Raw genomic sequence first — 20,424 nt, 5'->3', positions numbered from 1 at the left:
CTGACACACTGGAGCAGACCCTCAGCTGCAGGCAGTACACACAGCCGAATCTGAGCTCAGAGGAGAGGACACTGACACACTGGAGCAGACCCTCAGCTGCAGGCAGTACACACAGCCGGCTCTGAGCTCAGAGGAGAGGACACTGACACACTGGAGCAGACCCTCAGCTGCAGGCAGTACACACAGCCGACTCTGAGCTCAGAGGAGAGGACACTGACACACTGGAGCAGATCCTCAGCTGCAGGCAGTACACACAGCCAGCTCTGAGCTCAGAGGAGAGGACACTGACACACTGGAGCAGACCCTCAGCTGAGGCAGTACACGAGGACACTGACACACTGGAGCAGACCCTCAGCTGCAGGCAGTACACACAGCCGACTCTGAGCTCAGAGGAGAGGACACTGACACACTGGAGCAGATCCTCAGCTGCAGGCAGTACACACAGCCGGCTCTGAGCTCAGAGGAGAGGACACTGACACACTGGAGCAGACCCTCAGCTGAGGCAGTACACACAGCCGGCTCTGAGCTCAGAGGAGAGGACACTGACACACTGGAGCAGACCCTCAGCTGCAGGCAGTACACACAGCCGGCTCTGAGCTCAGAGGAGAGGACACTGACACACTGGAGCAGACCCTCAGCTGCAGGCAGTACACACAGCCGGCTCTGAGCTCAGAGGAGAGGACACTGACACACTGGAGCAGACCCTCAGCTGAGGCAGTACACACAGCCGGCTCTGAGCTCAGAGGAGAGGACACTGACACACTGGAGCAGACCTTCAGCTGCAGGTAGTACACACAGCCGGCTCTGAGCTCAGAGGAGAGGACACTGACACACTGGAGCAGACCCTCAGCTGCAGGCAGTACACACAGCCGGCTCTGAGCTCAGAGGAGAGGACACTGATACACTGGAGCAGACCCTCAGCTGCAGGCAGTACACACAGCCGGCTCTGAGCTCAGAGGAGAGGACACTGACACACTGGAGCAGACCCTCAGCTGCAGGCAGTACACACAGCCGGCTCTGAGCTCAGAGGAGAGGACACTGACACACTGGAGCAGACCCTCAGCTGAGGCAGTACACACAGCCGGCTCTGAACTCAGAGGAGAGGACACTGACACACTGGAGCAGACCCTCAGCCGCAGGCAGTACACACAGCCGGCTCTGAGCTCAGAGGAGAGGACACTGACACACTGGAGCAGACCCTCAGCCGCAGGCAGTACACACAGCCGAATCTGAGCTCAGAGGAGAGGACACTGACACACTGGAGCAGACCCTCAGCTGCAGGCAGTACACACAGCCGGCTCTGAGCTCAGAGGAGAGGACACTGACACACGGGAGCAGACCCTCAGCCGCAGGCAGTACTCACAGCCGGCTCTGAGCTCAGAGGAGAGGACACTGACACACTGGAGCAGACCCTCAGCTGCAGGCAGTACACACAGCCGGCTCTGAGCTCAGAGGAGAGGACACTGACACACTGGAGCAGACCCTCAGCCGCAGGCAGTACTCACAGCCGGCTCTGAGCTCAGAGGAGAGGACACTGACACACTGGAGCAGACCCTCAGCCGCAGGCAGTACACACAGCCGGCTCTGAGCTCAGAGGAGAGGACACTGACACACTGGAGCAGACCCTCAGCTGCAGGCAGTACACACAGCCGGCTCTGAGCTCAGAGGAGAGGACACTGACACACTGACACACTGGAGCAGACCCTCAGCTGCAGGCAGTACACACAGCCGGCTCTGAGCTCAGAGGAGAGGACACTGACACACTGGAGCAGACCCTCAGCTGCAGGCAGTACACACAGCCGGCTCTGAGCTCAGAGGAGAGGACACTGACACACTGGAGCAGACCCTCAGCTGAGGCAGTACACACAGCCGGCTCTGAGCTCAGAGGAGAGGACACTGACACACTGGAGCAGACCCTCAGCTGCAGGCAGTACACACAGCCGGCTCTGAGCTCAGAGGAGAGGACACTGACACACTGGAGCAGACCCTCAGCTGCAGGCAGTACACACAGCCGGCTCTGAGCTCAGAGGAGAGGACACTGACACACTGGAGCAGACCCTCAGCCGCAGGCAGTACACACAGCCGGCTCTGAGCTCAGAGGAGAGGACACTGACACACTGGAGCAGACCCTCAGCTGCAGGCAGTACACACAGCCGGCTCTCAGCTCAGAGGAGAGGACACTGACACACTGGAGCAGACCCTCAGCCGCCGCAGGCAGTACACACAGCCGGCTCTGAGCTCAGAGGAGAGGACACTGACACACTGGAGCAGACCCTCAGCTGCAGGCAGTACACACAGCCGGCTCTGAGCTCAGAGGAGAGGACACTGACACACTGGAGCAGACCATCAGCTGAGGCAGTACACACATCCGGCTCTGAGCTCAGAGGAGAGGACACTGACACACTGGAGCAGACCCTCAGCCGCAGGCAGTACACACAGCCGGCTCTGAGCTCAGAGGAGAGGACACTGACACACTGGAGCAGACCCTCAGCTGCAGGCAGTACACACAGCCGACTCTGAGCTCAGAGGAGAGGACACTGACACACTGGAGCAGACCCTCAGCCGCAGGCAGTACACACAGCCGGCTCTGAGCTCAGAGGAGAGGACACTGACACACTGGAGCAGACCCTCAGCTGCAGGCAGTACACACAGCCGACTCTGAGCTCAGAGGAGAGGACACTGACACACTGGAGCAGACCCTCAGCTGCAGGCAGTACACACAGCCGGCTCTGAGCTCAGAGGAGAGGACACTGACACACTGGAGCAGACCCTCAGCTGCAGGCAGTACACACAGCCGGCTCTGAGCTCAGAGGAGAGGACACTGACACACTGGAGCAGACCCTCAGCTGCAGGCAGTACACACAGCCGGCTCTGAGCTCAGAGGAGAAGACACTGACACACTGGAGCAGACCCTCAGCTGAGGCAGTACACACAGCCGGCTCTGAGCTCAGAGGAGAGGACACTGACACACTGGAGCAGACCCTCAGCCGCAGGCAGTACACACAGCCGGCTCTGAGCTCAGAGGAGAAGACACTGACACACTGGAGCAGACCCTCAGCTGAGGCAGTACACACAGCCGGCTCTGAGCTCAGAGGAGAGGACACTGACACACTGGAGCAGACCCTCAGCCGCAGGCAGTACACACAGCCGGCTCTGAGCTCAGAGGAGAGGACACTGACACACTGGAGCAGACCCTCAGCTGCAGGCAGTACACACAGCCGGCTCTGAGCTCAGAGGAGAGGACACTGACACACTGGAGCAGACCCTCAGCTGCAGGCAGTACACACAGCCGGCTCTGAGCTCAGAGGAGAAGACACTGACACACTGGAGCAGACCCTCAGCTGAGGCAGTACACACAGCCGGCTCCGAGCTCAGAGGAGAGGACACTGACACACTGGAGCAGACCATCAGCTGCAGGCAGTACACACAGCCGGCTCTGAGCTCAGAGGAGAGGACACTGACACACTGGAGCAGACCCTCAGCTGCAGGCAGTACACACAGCCGACTCTGAGCTCAGAGGAGAGGACACTGACACACTGGAGCAGACCCTCAGCCGCAGGCAGTACTCACAGCCGACTCTGAGCTCAGAGGAGAGGACACTGACACACTGGAGCAGACCCTCAGCCGCAGGCAGTACTCACAGCCGACTCTGAGCTCAGAGGAGAGGACACTGACACACTGGAGCAGACCCTCAGCTGCAGGCAGTACACACAGCCGACTCTGAGCTCAGAGGAGAGGACACTGACACACTGGAGCAGACCCTCAGCTGCAGGCAGTACACACAGCCGGCTCTGAGCTCAGAGGAGAGGACACTGACACACTGGAGCAGACCCTCAGCTGCAGGCAGTACACACAGCCGGCTTTGAGCTCAGAGGAGAGGACACTGACACACTGGAGCAGACCCTCAGCTGCAGGCAGTACACACAGCCGGCTCTGAGCTCAGAGGAGAGGACACTGACACACTGGAGCAGACCCTCAGCTGAGGCAGTACACACAGCCGGCTCTGAGCTCAGAGGAGAGGACACTGACACACTGGAGCAGACCCTCAGCCGCAGGCAGTACACACAGCCGGCTCTGAGCTCAGAGGAGAGGACACTGACACACTGGAGCAGACCCTCAGCTGCAGGCAGTACTCACAGCCGGCTCAGAGCTCAGAGGAGAGGACACTGACACACTGGAGCAGACCCTCAGCTGAGGCAGTACACACAGCCGACTCTGAGCTCAGAGAAGAGGACACTGACACACTGGAGCAGACCCTCAGCTGCAGGCAGTACACACAGCCGGCTCTGAGCTCAGAGGAGAGGACACTGACACACTGGAGCAGACCCTCAGCTGAGGCAGTACACACAGCCGGCTCTGAGCTCAGAGGAGAGGACACTGACACACTGGAGCAGACCCTCAGCCGTAGGCAGTACACACAGCCGGCTCTGAGCTCAGAGGAGAGGACACTGACACACTGGAGCAGACCCTCAGCCGCAGGCAGTACACACAGCCGGCTCTGAGCTCAGAGGAGAGGACACTGACACACTGGAGCAGACCCTCAGCTGCAGGCAGTACTCACAGCCGGCTCTGAGCTCAGAGGAGAGGACACTGACACACTGGAGCAGACCCTCAGCTGAGGCAGTACACACAGCCGACTCTGAGCTCAGAGGAGAGGACACTGACACACTGGAGCAGACCCTCAGCTGCAGGCAGTACACACAGCCGGCTCTGAGCTCAGAGGAGAGGCCACTGACACACTGGAGCAGACCCTCAGCTGCAGGCAGTACACACAGCCGACTCTGAGCTCAGAGGAGAGGACACTGACACACTGGAGCAGACCCTCAGCTGCAGGCAGTACACACAGCCGGCTCTGAGCTCAGAGGAGAGGACACTGACACACTGGAGCAGACCCTCAGCTGCAGGCAGTACACACAGCCGGCTCTGAGCTCAGAGGAGAGGACACTGACACACTGGAGCAGACCCTCAGCTGAGGCAGTACACACAGCCGGCTCTGAGCTCAGAGGAGAGGACACTGACACACTGGAGCAGACCCTCAGCTGCAGGCAGTACACACAGCCGGCTCTGAGCTCAGAGGAGAGGACACTGACACATTGGAGCAGACCCTCAGCCGCAGGCAGTACACACAGCCGACTCTGAGCTCAGAGGAGAGGACACTGACACACTGGAGCAGACCCTCAGCTGAGGCAGTACACACAGCCGGCTCTGAGCTCAGAGGAGAGGACACTGACACACTGGAGCAGACCATCAGCCGCAGGCAGTACACACAGCCGGCTCTGAGCTCAGAGGAGAGGACACTGACACACTGGAGCAGACCCTCAGCCGCAGGCAGTACACACAGCCGACTCTGAGCTCAGAGGAGAGGACACTGACACACTGGAGCAGACCCTCAGCTGAGGCAGTACACACAGCCGGCTCTGAGCTCAGAGGAGAGGACACTGACACACTGGAGCAGACCCTCAGCTGCAGGCAGTACACACAGCCGGCTCTGAGCTCAGAGGAGAGGACACTGACACACTGGAGCAGACCCTCAGCTGCAGGCAGTACACACAGCCGGCTTTGAGCTCAGAGGAGAGGACACTGACACACTGGAGCAGACCCTCAGCTGCAGGCAGTACACACAGCCGGCTTTGAGCTCAGAGGAGAGGACACTGACACACTGGAGCAGACCCTCAGCTGCAGGCAGTACACACAGCCGGCTTTGAGCTCAGAGGAGAGGACACTGACACACTGGAGCAGACCCTCAGCCGCAGGCAGTACTCACAGCCGACTCTGAGCTCAGAGGAGAGGACACTGACACACTGGAGCAGACCCTCAGCTGCAGGCAGTACACACAGCCGGCTCTGAGCTCAGAGGAGAGGACACTGACACACTGGAGCAGACCCTCAGCTGCAGGCAGTACACACAGCCGGCTCTGAGCTCAGAGGAGAGGACACTGACACACTGGAGCAGACCCTCAGCTGCAGGCAGTACACACAGCCGGCTCTGAGCTCAGAGGAGAGGACACTGATACACTGGAGCAGACCCTCAGCTGCAGGCAGTACACACAGCCGGCTCTGAGCTCAGAGGAGAAGACACTGACACACTGGAGCAGACCCTCAGCTGCAGGCAGTACACACAGCCGGCTCTGAGCTCAGAGGAGAGGACACTGACACACTGGAGCAGACCCTCAGCTGCAGGCAGTACACACAGCAGGCTCTGAGCTCAGAGGAGAGGACACTGACACACTGGAGCAGACCCTCAGCTGCAGGCAGTACACACAGCCGGCTCTGAGCTCAGAGGAGAGCACACTGACACACTGGAGCAGACCCTCAGCTGAGGCAGTACACACAGCCGGCTCTGAGCTCAGAGGAGAGGACACTGACACACTGGAGCAGACCCTCAGCTGCAGGCAGTACACACAGCCGGCTCTGAGCTCAGAGGAGAGGACACTGACACACTGGAGCAGACCCTCAGCCGCAGGCAGTACACACAGCCGGCTCTGAGCTCAGAGGAGAGGACACTGACACACTGGAGCAGACCGTCAGCTGAGGCAGTACACACAGCCGGCTTTGAGCTCAGAGGAGAGGACACTGACACACTGGAGCAGACCCTCAGCTGCAGGCAGTACACACAGCCGGCTCTGAGCTCAGAGGAGAGGACACTGACACACTGGAGCAGACCCTCAGCCGCAGGCAGTACACACAGCCGGCTCTGAGCTCAGAGGAGAGGACACTGACACACTGGAGCAGACCGTCAGCTGCAGGCAGTACACACAGCCGGCTCTGAGCTCAGAGGAGAGGACACTGACACACTGGAGCAGACCCTCAGCCGCAGGCAGTACACACAGCCGGCTCTGAGCTCAGAGGAGAGGACACTGACACACTGGAGCAGACCCTCAGCTGCAGGCAGTACTCACAGCCGAATCTGAGCTCAGAGGAGAGGACACTGACACACTGGAGCAGACCCTCAGCTGCAGGCAGTACACACAGCCGGCTCTGAGCTCAGAGGAGAGGACACTGACACACTGGAGCAGACCCTCAGCTGCAGGCAGTACACACAGCCGGCTCTGAGCTCAGAGGAGAGGACACTGACACACTGGAGCAGACCCTCAGCCGCAGGCAGTACACACAGCCGGGTCTGAGCTCAGAGAGGACACTGACACACTGGAGCAGACCCTCAGCTGCAGGCAGTACACACAGCCGGGTCTGAGCTCAGAGAGGACACTGACACACTGGAGCAGACCCTCAGCTGAGGCAGTACACACAGCCGACTCTGAGCTCAGAGGAGAGGACACTGACACACTGGAGCAGACCCTCAGCTGCAGGCAGTTCTCACAGCCGGCTCTGAGCTCAGAGGAGAGGACACTGACACACTGGAGCAGACCCTCAGCTGAGGCAGTACACACAGCCGGCTCTGAGCTCAGAGGAGAGGACACTGACACACTGGAGCAGACCCTCAGCCGCAGGCAGTACACACAGCCGGCTCTGAGCTCAGAGGAGAGGACACTGACACACTGGAGCAGACCCTCAGCTGCAGGCAGTACACACAGCCGAATCTGAGCTCAGAGGAGAGGACACTGACACACTGGAGCAGACCCTCAGCTGCAGGCAGTACACACAGCCGGCTCTGAGCTCAGAGGAGAGGACACTGACACACTGGAGCAGACCCTCAGCTGCAGGCAGTACTCACAGCCGGCTCTGAGCTCAGAGGAGAGGACACTGACACACTGGAGCAGACCCTCAGCTGCAGGCAGTACTCACAGCCGAATCTGAGCTCAGAGGAGAGGACACTGACACACTGGAGCAGACCCTCAGCTGCAGGCAGTACACACAGCCGGCTCTGAGCTCAGAGGAGAGGACACTGACACACTGGAGCAGACCCTCAGCTGCAGGCAGTACTCACAGCCGAATCTGAGCTCAGAGGAGAGGACACTGACACACTGGAGCAGACCCTCAGCTGCAGGCAGTACTCACAGCCGGCTCTGAGCTCAGAGGAGAGGACACTGACACACTGGAGCAGACCCTCAGCTGAGGCAGTACTCACAGCCGGCTCTGAGCTCAGAGGAGAGGACACTGACACACTGGAGCAGACCCTCAGCCGCAGGCAGTACACACAGCCGGCTCTGAGCTCAGAGGAGAGGACACTGACACACTGGAGCAGACCCTCAGCCGCAGGCAGTACACACAGCCGAATCTGAGCTCAGAGGAGAGGACACTGACACACTGGAGCAGACCCTCAGCTGCAGGCAGTACACACAGCCAGCTCTGAGCTCAGAGGAGAGGACACTGACACACTGGAGCAGACCCTCAGCTGAGGCAGTACACACAGCCGGCTCTGAGCTCAGAGGAGAGGACACTGACACACTGGAGCAGACCCTCAGCTGAGGCAGTACACACAGCCGGCTCTGAGCTCAGAGGAGAGGACACTGACACACTGGAGCAGACCCTCAGCCGCAGGCAGTACACACAGCGGGCTCTGAGCTCAGAGGAGAGGACACTGACACACTGGAGCAGACCCTCAGCTGCAGGCAGTACACACAGCCGGCTCTGAGCTCAGAGGAGAGGACACTGACACACTGGAGCAGACCCTCAGCTGAGGCAGTACACACAGCCGGCTCTGAGCTCAGAGAGGACACTGACACACTGGAGCAGACCCTCAGCTGCAGGCAGTACACACAGCCGGCTCTGAGCTCAGAGGAGAGGACACTGACACACTGGAGCAGACCCTCAGCTGCAGGCAGTACTCACAGCCGAATCTGAGCTCAGAGGAGAGGACACTGACACACTGGAGCAGACCCTCAGCTGCAGGCAGTACACACAGCCGGCACTGAGCTCAGAGGAGAGGACACTGACACACTGGAGCAGACCCTCAGCTGCAGGCAGTACTCACAGCCGGCTCTGAGCTCAGAGGAGAGGACACTGACACACTGGAGCAGACCCTCAGCTGAGGCAGTACTCACAGCCGGCTCTGAGCTCAGAGGAGAGGACACTGACACACTGGAGCAGACCCTCAGCTGCAGGCAGTACACACAGCCGGCTCTGAGCTCAGAGGAGAGGACACTGACACACTGGAGCAGACCCTCAGCTGCAGGCAGTACTCACAGCCGACTCTGAGCTCAGAGGAGAGGACACTGACACACTGGAGCAGACCCTCAGCTGCAGGCAGTACACACAGCCGGCTCTGAGCTCAGAGGAGAGGACACTGACACACTGGAGCAGACCCTCAGCTGCAGGCAGTACACACATCCGGCTCTGAGCTCAGAGGAGAGGACACTGACACACTGGAGCAGACCCTCAGCTGCAGGCAGTACACACAGCCGGCTCTGAGCTCAGAGGAGAGGACACTGACACACTGGAGCAGACCCTCAGCCGCAGGCAGTACACACAGCCGGCTCTGAGCTCAGAGGAGAGGACACTGACACACTGGAGCAGACCCTCAGCCGCAGGCAGTACACACAGCCGAATCTGAGCTCAGAGGAGAGGACACTGACACACTGGAGCAGACCCTCAGCTGCAGGCAGTACACACAGCCGGCTCTGAGCTCAGAGGAGAGGACACTGATACACTGGAGCAGACCCTCAGCTGAGGCAGTACACACAGCCGGCTCTGAGCTCAGAGGAGAGGACACTGACACACTGGAGCAGACCCTCAGCCGCAGGCAGTACACACAGCCGGCTCTGAGCTCAGAGGAGAGGACACTGACACACTGGAGCAGACCCTCAGCTGCAGGCAGTACACACAGCCGGCTCTGAGCTCAGAGGAGAGGACACTGACACACTGGAGCAGACCCCCAGCTGCAGGCAGTACACACAGCCGGCTCTGAGCTCAGAGGAGAGGACACTGACACACTGGAGCAGACCCTCAGCCGCAGGCAGTACACACAGCCGGCTCTGAGCTCAGAGGAGAGGACACTGACACACTGGAGCAGACCCTCAGCTGAAGCAGTACACACAGCCGACTCTGAGCTCAGAGGAGAGGACACTGACACACTGGAGCAGACCCTCAGCCGCAGGCAGTACACACAGCCGGCTCTGAGCTCAGAGGAGAGGACACTGACACACTGGAGCAGACCCTCAGCTGCAGGCAGTACACACAGCCGTCTCTGAGCTCAGAGGAGAGGACACTGACACATTGGAGCAGACCCTCAGCCGCAGGCAGTACACACAGCCGGCTCTGAGCTCAGAGAAGAGGACACTGACACACTGGAGCAGACCCTCAGCCGCAGGCAGTACACACAGCCGGCTCTGAGCTCAGAGGAGAGGACACTGACACACTGGAGCAGACCCTCAGCTGAGGCAGTACACAAAGCCGGCTCTGAGCTCAGAGGAGAGGACACTGACACACTGGAGCAGACCCTCAGCTGCAGGCAGTACACACAGCCGGCTCTGAGCTCAGAGGAGAGGACACTGACACACTGGAGCAGACCCTCAGCTGCAGGCAGTACACACAGCCGGCTCTGAGCTCAGAGGAGAGGACACTGACACACTGGAGCAGACCCTCAGCTGCAGGCAGTACTCACAGCCGACTCTGAGCTCAGAGGAGAGGACACTGACACACTGGAGCAGACCCTCAGCTGCAGGCAGTACACACAGCCGGCTCTGAGCTCAGAGGAGAGGACACTGACACACTGGAGCAGACCCTCAGCTGCAGGCAGTACACACAGCCGGCTCTGAGCTCAGAGGAGAGGACACTGACACACTGGAGCAGACCCTCAGCTGCAGGCAGTACACACAGCCGGCTCTGAGCTCAGAGGAGAGGACACTGACACACTGGAGCAGACCCTCAGCTGCAGGCAGTACACACAGCCGGCTCTGAGCTCAGAGGAGAGGACACTGACACACTGGAGCAGACCCTCAGCTGAGGCAGTACACACAGCCGGCTCTGAGCTCAGAGGAGAGGACACTGACACACTGGAGCAGACCCTCAGCTGCAGGCAGTACACACAGCCGGCTCTGAGCTCAGAGGAGAGGACACTGACACACTGGAGCAGACCCTCAGCTGCAGGCAGTACACACAGCCGACTCTGAGCTCAGAGGAGAGGACACTGACACACTGGAGCAGACCCTCAGCTGCAGGCAGTACACACAGCCGACTCTGAGCTCAGAGGAGAGGACACTGACACACTGGAGCAGACCCTCAGCTGCAGGCAGTACACACAGCCGGCTCTGAGCTCAGAGGAGAGGACACTGACACACTGGAGCAGACCCTCAGCTGAGGCAGTACACAAAGCCGGCTCTGTGCTGAGAGGAGAGGACACTGACACACTGGAGCAGACCCTCAGCTGCAGGCAGTACACACAGCCGGCTCTGAGCTGAGAGGAGAGGACACTGACACACTGGAGCAGACCCTCAGCTGCAGGCAGTACACACAGCCGAATCTGAGCTCAGAGGAGAGGACACTGACACACTGGAGCAGACCCTCAGCTGCAGGCAGTACACACAGCCGGCTCTGAGCTCAGAGGAGAGGACAGTGACACACTGGAGCAAACCCTCAGCTGCAGGCAGTACACACAGCCGGCTCTGAGCTCAGAGGAGAGGACACTGACACACTGGAGCAGACCCTCAGCTGCAGGCAGTACACACAGCCGGCTCTGAGCTCAGAGGAGAGGACACTGACACACTGGAGCAGACCCTCAGCTGCAGGCAGTACACACAGCCGACTCTGAGCTCAGAGGAGAGGACACTGACACACTGGAGCAGACCCTCAGCTGCAGGCAGTACACACAGCCGGCTCTGAGCTCAGAGGAGAGGACACTGAAACACTGGAGCAGACCCTCAGCTGCAGGCAGTACACACAGCCGGCTCTGAGCTCAGAGGAGAGGACACTGACACACTGGAGCAGACCCTCAGCTGCAGGCAGTACACACAGCCGACTCCGAGCTCAGAGGAGAGGACACTGACACACTGGAGCAGACCCTCAGCTGCAGGCAGTACACACAGCCGGCTCTGAGCTCAGAGGAGAGGACACTGACACACTGGAGCAGACCCTCAGCTGCAGGCAGTACACACAGCCGACTCTGAGCTCAGAGGAGAAGACACTGACACACTGGAGCAGACCCTCAGCTGCAGGCAGTACACACAGCCGACTCTGAGCTCAGAGGAGAGGACACTGACACACTGGAGCAGACCCTCAGCTGCAGGCAGTACACACAGCCGGCTCTGAGCTCAGAGGAGAGGACACTGACACACTGGAGCAGACCCTCAGCTGCAGGCAGTACACACAGCCGGCTCTGAGCTCAGAGGAGAAGACACTGACACACTGGAGCAGACCCTCAGCCGCAGGCAGTACACGAGGACACTGACACACTGGAGCAGACCCTCAGCTGCAGGCAGTAGTCATTACTCACCGTGTTCTTGGAGAACGTCCCCCGGTAGCGGTGCTGCTGGTGCAGGAGCTCCCCGGCCCCGTCCTGTTTCCCGGTCATCCAGGTGCCCATGTACTTGGATCCGGTGTCAGCGTAGGTGTAGACCCCCTGCCCGTGCCTGCACAAGAAGAGGGGGCCGTTATGGGGGCCGGGCAGAGCGAAACCCACAGAGACCACCCTGCACCAAACCGGACCCCACACACCGGACCACACAGACCGGACCCCACACACCGGACCCCACACACCGGACCACACAGACCGGACCCCACACACCGGACCCCACACACCGGACCCCACACACCGGACCACACAGACCGGACCCCACACACCGGACCACACACACCGGACCCCACACACCGGACCACACACACCGGACCCCACACACCGGACCCCACACACCGGACCCCACACACCGGACCACACAGACCAGACCCCACACACCGGACCCCACACACCGGGCCACACACACCGGGCCACACACACCGGACCCCACACACCGGACCCCACACACCGGGCCACACACACCGGACCCCACACACCGGGCCACACAGACCGGACCACACAGACCGGACCCCACACACCGGGCCACACACACCGGACCCCACACACCGGACCCCACACACCGGGCCACACAGACCGGACCCCACACACCGGACCCCACACACCGGACCCCACACAGACCGGACCCCACACACCGGACCCCACACACCGGACCACACACACCGGACCCCACACAGACCGGACCACACACCGGACCACACACACCGGACCCCACACAGACCGGGCCACACACACCGGACCCCACACAGACCGGACCCCACACACCGGACCCCACACACCGGACCACACACACCGGACCCCACACAGACCGGACCACACACCGGACCACACACACCGGACCCCACACAGACCGGACCACACAGACCGGACCCCACACAGACCGGACCCCACACAGACCGGACCCCACACACCGGACCACACAGACCGGACCCCACACACCGGACCACACACACCGGACCACACACACCGGACCCCACACACCGGACCCCACACACCGGACCCCACACACCGGACCCCACACACCGGGCCACACACACCGGACCACACAGACCGGACCACACAGACCGGACCCCACACACCGGACCCCACACACCGGACCACACAGACCGGACCACACAGACCGGACCACACAGACCGGACCACACACACCGGACCCCACACACCGGACCCCACACACCGGACCCCACACACCGGACCACACAGACCGGACCCCACACACCGGACCACACAGACCGGACCCCACACACCGGACCCCACACACCGGACCCCACACACCGGACCCCACACACCGGACCACACAGACCGGACCACACAGACCGGACCACACACACCGGACCACACAGACCGGACCACACAGACCGGACCACACACACCGGACCACACAGACCGGACCACACAGACCGGACCACACACACCGGACCCCACACACCGGACCACACAGACCGGACCCCACACACCGGACCACACAGACCGGACCCCACACACCGGACCACACACACCGGACCACACAGACCGGACCACACACACCGGACCCCACACACCGGACCACACAGACCGGACCCCACACACCGGACCACACAGACCGGACCCCACACACCGGACCACACACACCGGACCCCACACACCGGACCACACAGACCGGACCCCACACAGACCGGACCCCACACACCGGACCCCACACACCGGACCCCACACACCGGGCCACACACACCGGACCCCACACACCGGGCCACACACACCGGACCACACACACCGGACCACACAGACCGGACCCCACACAGACCGGACCCCACACACCGGACCCCACACACCGGACCCCACACACCGGACCACACACACCGGACCACACAGACCGGACCACACAGACCGGACCCCACACACCGGACCACACACACCGGACCACACAGACCGGACCCCACACAGACCGGACCCCACACACCGGACCCCACACACCGGACCACACAGACCGGACCACACACACCGGACCACACACACCGGACCACACAGACCGGACCACACAGACCGGACCACACAGACCGGACCACACAGACCGGACCACACACACCGGACCACACACACCGGACCACACACAGACCAGACCCCACACAGACCGGACCACACACACCGGACCACACACACCGGACCACACACACCGGACCCCACACAGACCAGACCCCACACAGACCGGACCACACACACCGGACCCCACACAGACCGGACCCCACACACCGGACCACACACACCGGACCCCACACACCGGACCACACAGACCGGACCCCACACACCGGACCACACAGACCGGACCACACAGACCGGACCACACAGACCGGACCCCACACAGACCGGACCCCACACAGACCGGACCCCACACAGACCGGACCCCACACACCGGACCCCACACACCGGACCACACACACCGGACCACACACACCGGACCCCACACACCGGACCACACAGACCGGACCACACACACCGGACCACACAGACCGGACCCCACACACCGGACCACACACACCGGACCCCACACACCGGACCACACACACCGGACCCCACACACCGGACCACACAGACCGGACCCCACACACCGGACCCCACACACCGGACCACACAGACCGGACAACACACACACCGGACCCCACACACCGGACCACACAGACCGGACCCCACACACCGGACCACACAGACCGGACCACACAGACCGGACCCCACACACCGGACCCCACACACCGGACCCCACAGACCGGACCCCACACACCGGACCCCACACACCGGACCCCACACACCGGACCCCACACACCGGACCACACACACCGGACCCCACACACCGGACCCCACAGACCGGACCACACACACCGGACCACACACACCGGACCCCACACACCGGACCACACACACCGGGCCCCACACACCGGACCCCACACACCGGACCACACAGACCGGACCCCACAGACCGGACCACACACACCGGACCCCACACACCGGACCCCACACACCGGACCACACAGACCGGACCCCACACACCGGACCACACAGACCGGACCACACAGACCGGACCACACAGACCGGACCACACAGACCGGACCCCACACACCGGACCACACAGACCGGACCACACAGACCGGACCACACACCGGACCACACACACCGGACCACACACACCGGGCCACACACACCGGACCCCACACACCGGGCCACACACACCGGACCCTACACACCGGACCCTACACACCGGACCACACAGACCGGACCACACACACCGGACCCCACAGACCGGACCCCACACACCGGACCACACAGACCGGACCCCACACACCGGACCACACACCGGACCCCACACACCGGACCCTACACACCGGACCACACAGACCGGACCACACACACCGGACCCCACAGACCGGACCCCACACACCGGACCACACAGACCGGACCACACACACCGGACCCCACGGTCCCACCTCTCCCCCCTCCCCCACCTCTCCCCCGTCCCCCCCCTCCCTCTTCCTCCCCCCCCTCCCCGTCCTTTCCCCCCTCCCCCGCCTCTCGCTGTCCGGTACCTCTGGTGGGCGAGCCAGTCCCCGCTGTAGGAGTCTCCGTTGGCGTACGTGTACGTGCCCTGGCCTTGTCGCTGGTCGTCCACCCAGTCACCTGCACAAGGGAAGCCACATGAGTGCCCGGAGAGCGGTGCTGAAGGGGTTAACACAGTGGTCTCTTCAGATGAACTACAACTCCCAGCACCCCAACATCTAAAGCGTCACAGGTGGGGGAGGGCTGCAGTGGAGGATGGGCAGGAGGTTCTGCAGCAGCTGTGCCCACGTATCGCTCACAGGTTGGAGCGGGCTGCAGTGGAGGATGGGCAGGAGGTTCTGCAGCAGCTGTGCCCACGTATCGCTCACAGGTGGGGGAGGGCTGCAGTGGCGGATGGGCAGGAGGTTCTGCAGCAGCTGTGCCCACGTATCGCTCACAGGTGGGGGAGGGCTGCAGTGGGGGATGGGCAGGAGGTCCTGCAGCAGCTGTGCCCGCCTGTGCGGACCCGTTACCTTCGTATTTGGACCCGTCTGGGTACAGGAAGGCGCCGGTCCCGTGTTTGCGGTTCTGGTAATATTCTCCAATGTAGCGAGCGCCGTTCTTAAAGCGATACGTCCCCTGCGGAGCGGAAACATCGTCATCAGCCCAGGAAACCCCTGCACATCCGGGGAACACGGGGTTAATGTGCGCACCTGACCGTGCCGCCGGCCGCCCTCGTACAGCCCGTCATACGTGTCTCCGCTCGGCAGCCGCGCCTTCCCGTGTCCGTGCCGCTCCCCCGCCTCATTCCGCTGCCCGTCATATTCCTGCCAGCAGAGAGGGGGCGACAGTGAGAGCCCGGGAACTGCCCGATAATCCAGACACCCCCCGATAATTCAGAACCCCCCGATAATCCAGACACCCCCCGATAATCCAGACACCCCCCCGATAATCCAGACACCTCCCCATAATCCAGAGACCCCCCGATAATCCAGACACCTCCCCGATAATCCAGACCCCCCCCGATAATTCAGACCCCCCCCGATAATCCAGACACCCCTCGATAATCCAGACACCCCCCCGATAATCCAGACCCCCCAATAATCCAGACCCCCCCCGATAATCCAGACACCCCCCGATAATTCAGAACCCCCCGATAATCCAGACACCCCCCGATAATCCAGACACCCTCCCGATAATCCAGACACCTCCCCATAATCCAGACACCCCCCGATAATCCAGACCCCCCAATAATCCAGACACCTCCCCGATAATCCAGACACCCCCAATAATCCAGACACCTCCCCCCGATAATCCAGACACCCCCCAATAATCCAGACACCTCTCCGATAATCCAGACAACCCCCGATAATACAGACACTCCCCCGATAATACAGACACCCCCCTGATAATCCAGACACCTCCCCATAATCCAGACACCCCCCAATAATCCAGACCCCCCAATAATCCAGACACCTCCCCCGATAATCCAGACACCCCCCCCCGATAATTCAGACCCCCCCCGATAATCCAGACACCCCCCGATAATCCAGACACCCCCCCGATAATCCAGACACCTCCCCATAATCCAGACACCCCCCGATAATCCAGACCCCCCAATAATCCAGACACCTCCCCGATAATCCAGACACCCCCCGATAATTCAGACCCCCCCCGATAATCCAGACACCCCTCGATAATCCAGACACCCCCCCGATAATCCAGACACCTCCCCATAATCCAGACACCCCCCGATAATCTAGACCCCCCAATAATCCAGACACCTCCCCGATAATCCAGACACCCCCCGATAATTCAGACCCTTCCCGATAATCCAGACACCCCCCGATAATCCAGACACCCCCCCGATAATCCAGACACCTCCCCATAATCCAGACACCCCCCGATAATCCAGACACCTCCCCGATAATCCAGACACCTCCCCGATAATCCAGACACCCCCAATAATCCAGACACCTCCCCCCGATAATCCAGACACCCCCCAATAATCCAGACACCTCTCCGATAATCCAGACAGCCCCCGATAATACAGACACTCCCCCGATAATACAGACACCCCCCTGATAATCCAGACACCTCCCCATAATCCAGACACCCCCCAATAATCCAGACCCCCCAATAATCCAGACACCTCCCCCGATAATCCAGACACCACCCCAAATAATCCAGACACCTCCCCCGATAATCCAGACACCCCCCGATAATCCAGATACCTCCCCGATAATCCAGACACCCCTCGATAAACCAGACACCCCCCGATAATCCAGACACCGCCCCCGATAATCCAGACACCCCCCAATAATCCAGACACCACTCAAAATAATCCAGACACCCCCCAATAATCCAGACACCCCCCCGATAATCCAGACACCACTCAAAATAATCCAGACATCCCCCAATATTCCAGACACCCCCAATAATCCAGACACCCCCCCAAAATAATCCAGACACCCCCGATAATCCAGACACCACCTCAAATAATCCAGACACCACCCCAAATAATCCAGACACCCCCCAATAATCCAGACACCCCCTCTCCCGATAATCCAGACACCACTCAAAATAATCCAGACACTCCCCAATAATCCAGACACCCCCCAATAATCCAGACACCCCCCAAAATAATCCAGACACCCCCCGATAATCCAGACACCCCCTGATAATCCAGACACCACCTCAAATAATCCAGACACCAACCCAATAATCCAGACACCACCCCCCCGATAATCCAGACACCACCCCAAAAAATCCAGACACCATTCAAAATAATCCAGACACCCCCCCAATAATCCAGATACCCCCAAAATAATCCAGACACCACCCAAAATAATCCAGACACCCCCCCCCGATAATCCAGACACCACCCCAAATAATCCAGACATCCCCCCAAAAATTATCCAGACCCCTGTACCTCCCCCAATAATCCAGACCCCCCCCCCCGATAATCCAGACACCACCCGATAATCCAGACACCACCCCAAATAATCCAGACACCACCCCAAATAATCCAGACCGCCCCAGAGATCCAGACCCCCCCCCAACCCCGATAATCCAGACACCACTCAAAATAATCCAGACACCCCCCCAATAATCCAGACACCCCCCAAAATAATCCAGACACCCCCGATAATCCAGACACCCCCGATAATCCAGACACCACCTCAAATAATCCAGACACGACCCCAAATAATCTAGACACCCTCCAATAATCCAGACACCCCCCCCCACCCCGATAATCCAGACACGCACCCCAAAAAATCCAGACACCCCCCCCCCCCATAATCCAGACACCCCCCAAAATAATCCAGACACCACCCCCCCCCCCCCGATAATCCAGACACCCCCCGGCAATCCAGAAACCTCCACCGATAATCCAGACCCTCCGATAATCCAGACACCCCCTAATAATCCAGACACTCCCCAATCATCCAGACCCTCCGATAATCCAGACACCTCCCCCGATAATCTAGACACCCCCTAATAATCCAGACACCTCCCCCAATAATCCAGACACCTCCCCCAATAATCCAGACACCCCCCTGATAATCCAGACACCACTACCGATAATCCAGGCACCACCCCCCGATAATCCAGACACCCCCCGGCAATCCAGACACCTCCCCCGATAATCCAGACACCTCCCCCGATAATCCAGACACCTCCCCCAATCATCCAGACGCCTCCCCCAATCATCCAGACCCTCCGATAATCCAGACACCCCCTAATAATCCAGACACTCCCCAATCATCCAGACCCTCGGATAATCCAGACACCTCCCCCGATAATCTAGACACTCCCTAATAATCCAGACACATCCTCCAATAATCCAGACACCTCCCCCAATAATCCAGACCCCCCCATTCTTCTCTCCGGTTTCTCACCCCCAGATCGGGCTCAGCCTCCTCCTCAAAGTCGGATCCCAGGTCAGACATGTCCGGAGCCGCTGTCTTCACTGCAGGGAGGGAGGGAGGGGTCTCTGTGCCGGTCCCGGGGAGGGGGGGGCTGTGTTAGTCCGGGGGGTCTCTGTGCAGGTCCGGCGGGGGGGGGGGGATGTTAGTCCCGGGGGGTCTCTGTGCCGGTCCCGGGGAGGGGGGGGCTGTGTTAGTCCGGGGGGTCTCCGCCGCTCTCCGTGATCTCCGCTGTGTTTGGGCCGCGCTTTCCTTCTTGAAGCTGAAGCTTGCCGTTACCATGGAGACGCGTCCTGTCTCCTTAGCGATTAGTCCCGCCCTACGGCCGTTCAGAGTTTCTATTGTGATTACGTCACATGACCAGCGGAAGCGATATGGCGGCCATCTTTGTTGTGACTGATTCCCCGGAGTCTGCGCCGTGCACCCTCCTCCCCTCATACTGAGACTGCTCCCTGGTGGGCAGAGGGCCCCTCATACTGAGACTGCTCCCTGTGGGCAGAGGCCCCTCATACTGAGACTGCTCCCTGGTGGGCAGAGGCCCCTCATACTGAGACTGCTCCCTGGTGGGCAGAGGCTCCTCATACTG

The 20,424-nt window shown here is 60.8% G+C and overlaps 1 protein-coding gene across 1 annotated transcript in view; it reads right to left on the bottom strand.

Annotated features, from left to right (window-relative positions):
* RSPH1 (radial spoke head component 1) overlaps positions 1–20,139 on the bottom strand; it is a 58,989-nt gene extending 38,850 nt beyond the window's left edge. The window contains exons 1-5 of the mRNA XM_075337692.1: positions 19,812–20,139; positions 16,623–16,736; positions 16,443–16,548; positions 15,960–16,050; positions 12,324–12,463 (exon numbers count right to left, since the gene is read on the bottom strand). Of these exons, the coding sequence (XP_075193807.1) occupies positions 12,324–12,463; positions 15,960–16,050; positions 16,443–16,548; positions 16,623–16,736; positions 19,812–19,862 (502 nt within the window). The 5' untranslated portion in view covers positions 19,863–20,139. The remainder of the gene's footprint in view (positions 1–12,323; positions 12,464–15,959; positions 16,051–16,442; positions 16,549–16,622; positions 16,737–19,811) is intronic.
* Positions 20,140–20,424: the final 285 nt, after the last annotated feature.

This window comes from Anomaloglossus baeobatrachus, chromosome 2 (assembly GCF_048569485.1).
Source record: "Anomaloglossus baeobatrachus isolate aAnoBae1 chromosome 2, aAnoBae1.hap1, whole genome shotgun sequence".
NCBI classification, from domain to species: domain Eukaryota; kingdom Metazoa; phylum Chordata; class Amphibia; order Anura; family Aromobatidae; genus Anomaloglossus; species Anomaloglossus baeobatrachus.
Note: the sequence above shows the minus strand (reverse complement) of the source record. Positions and strands in the feature narration are given on the sequence as shown.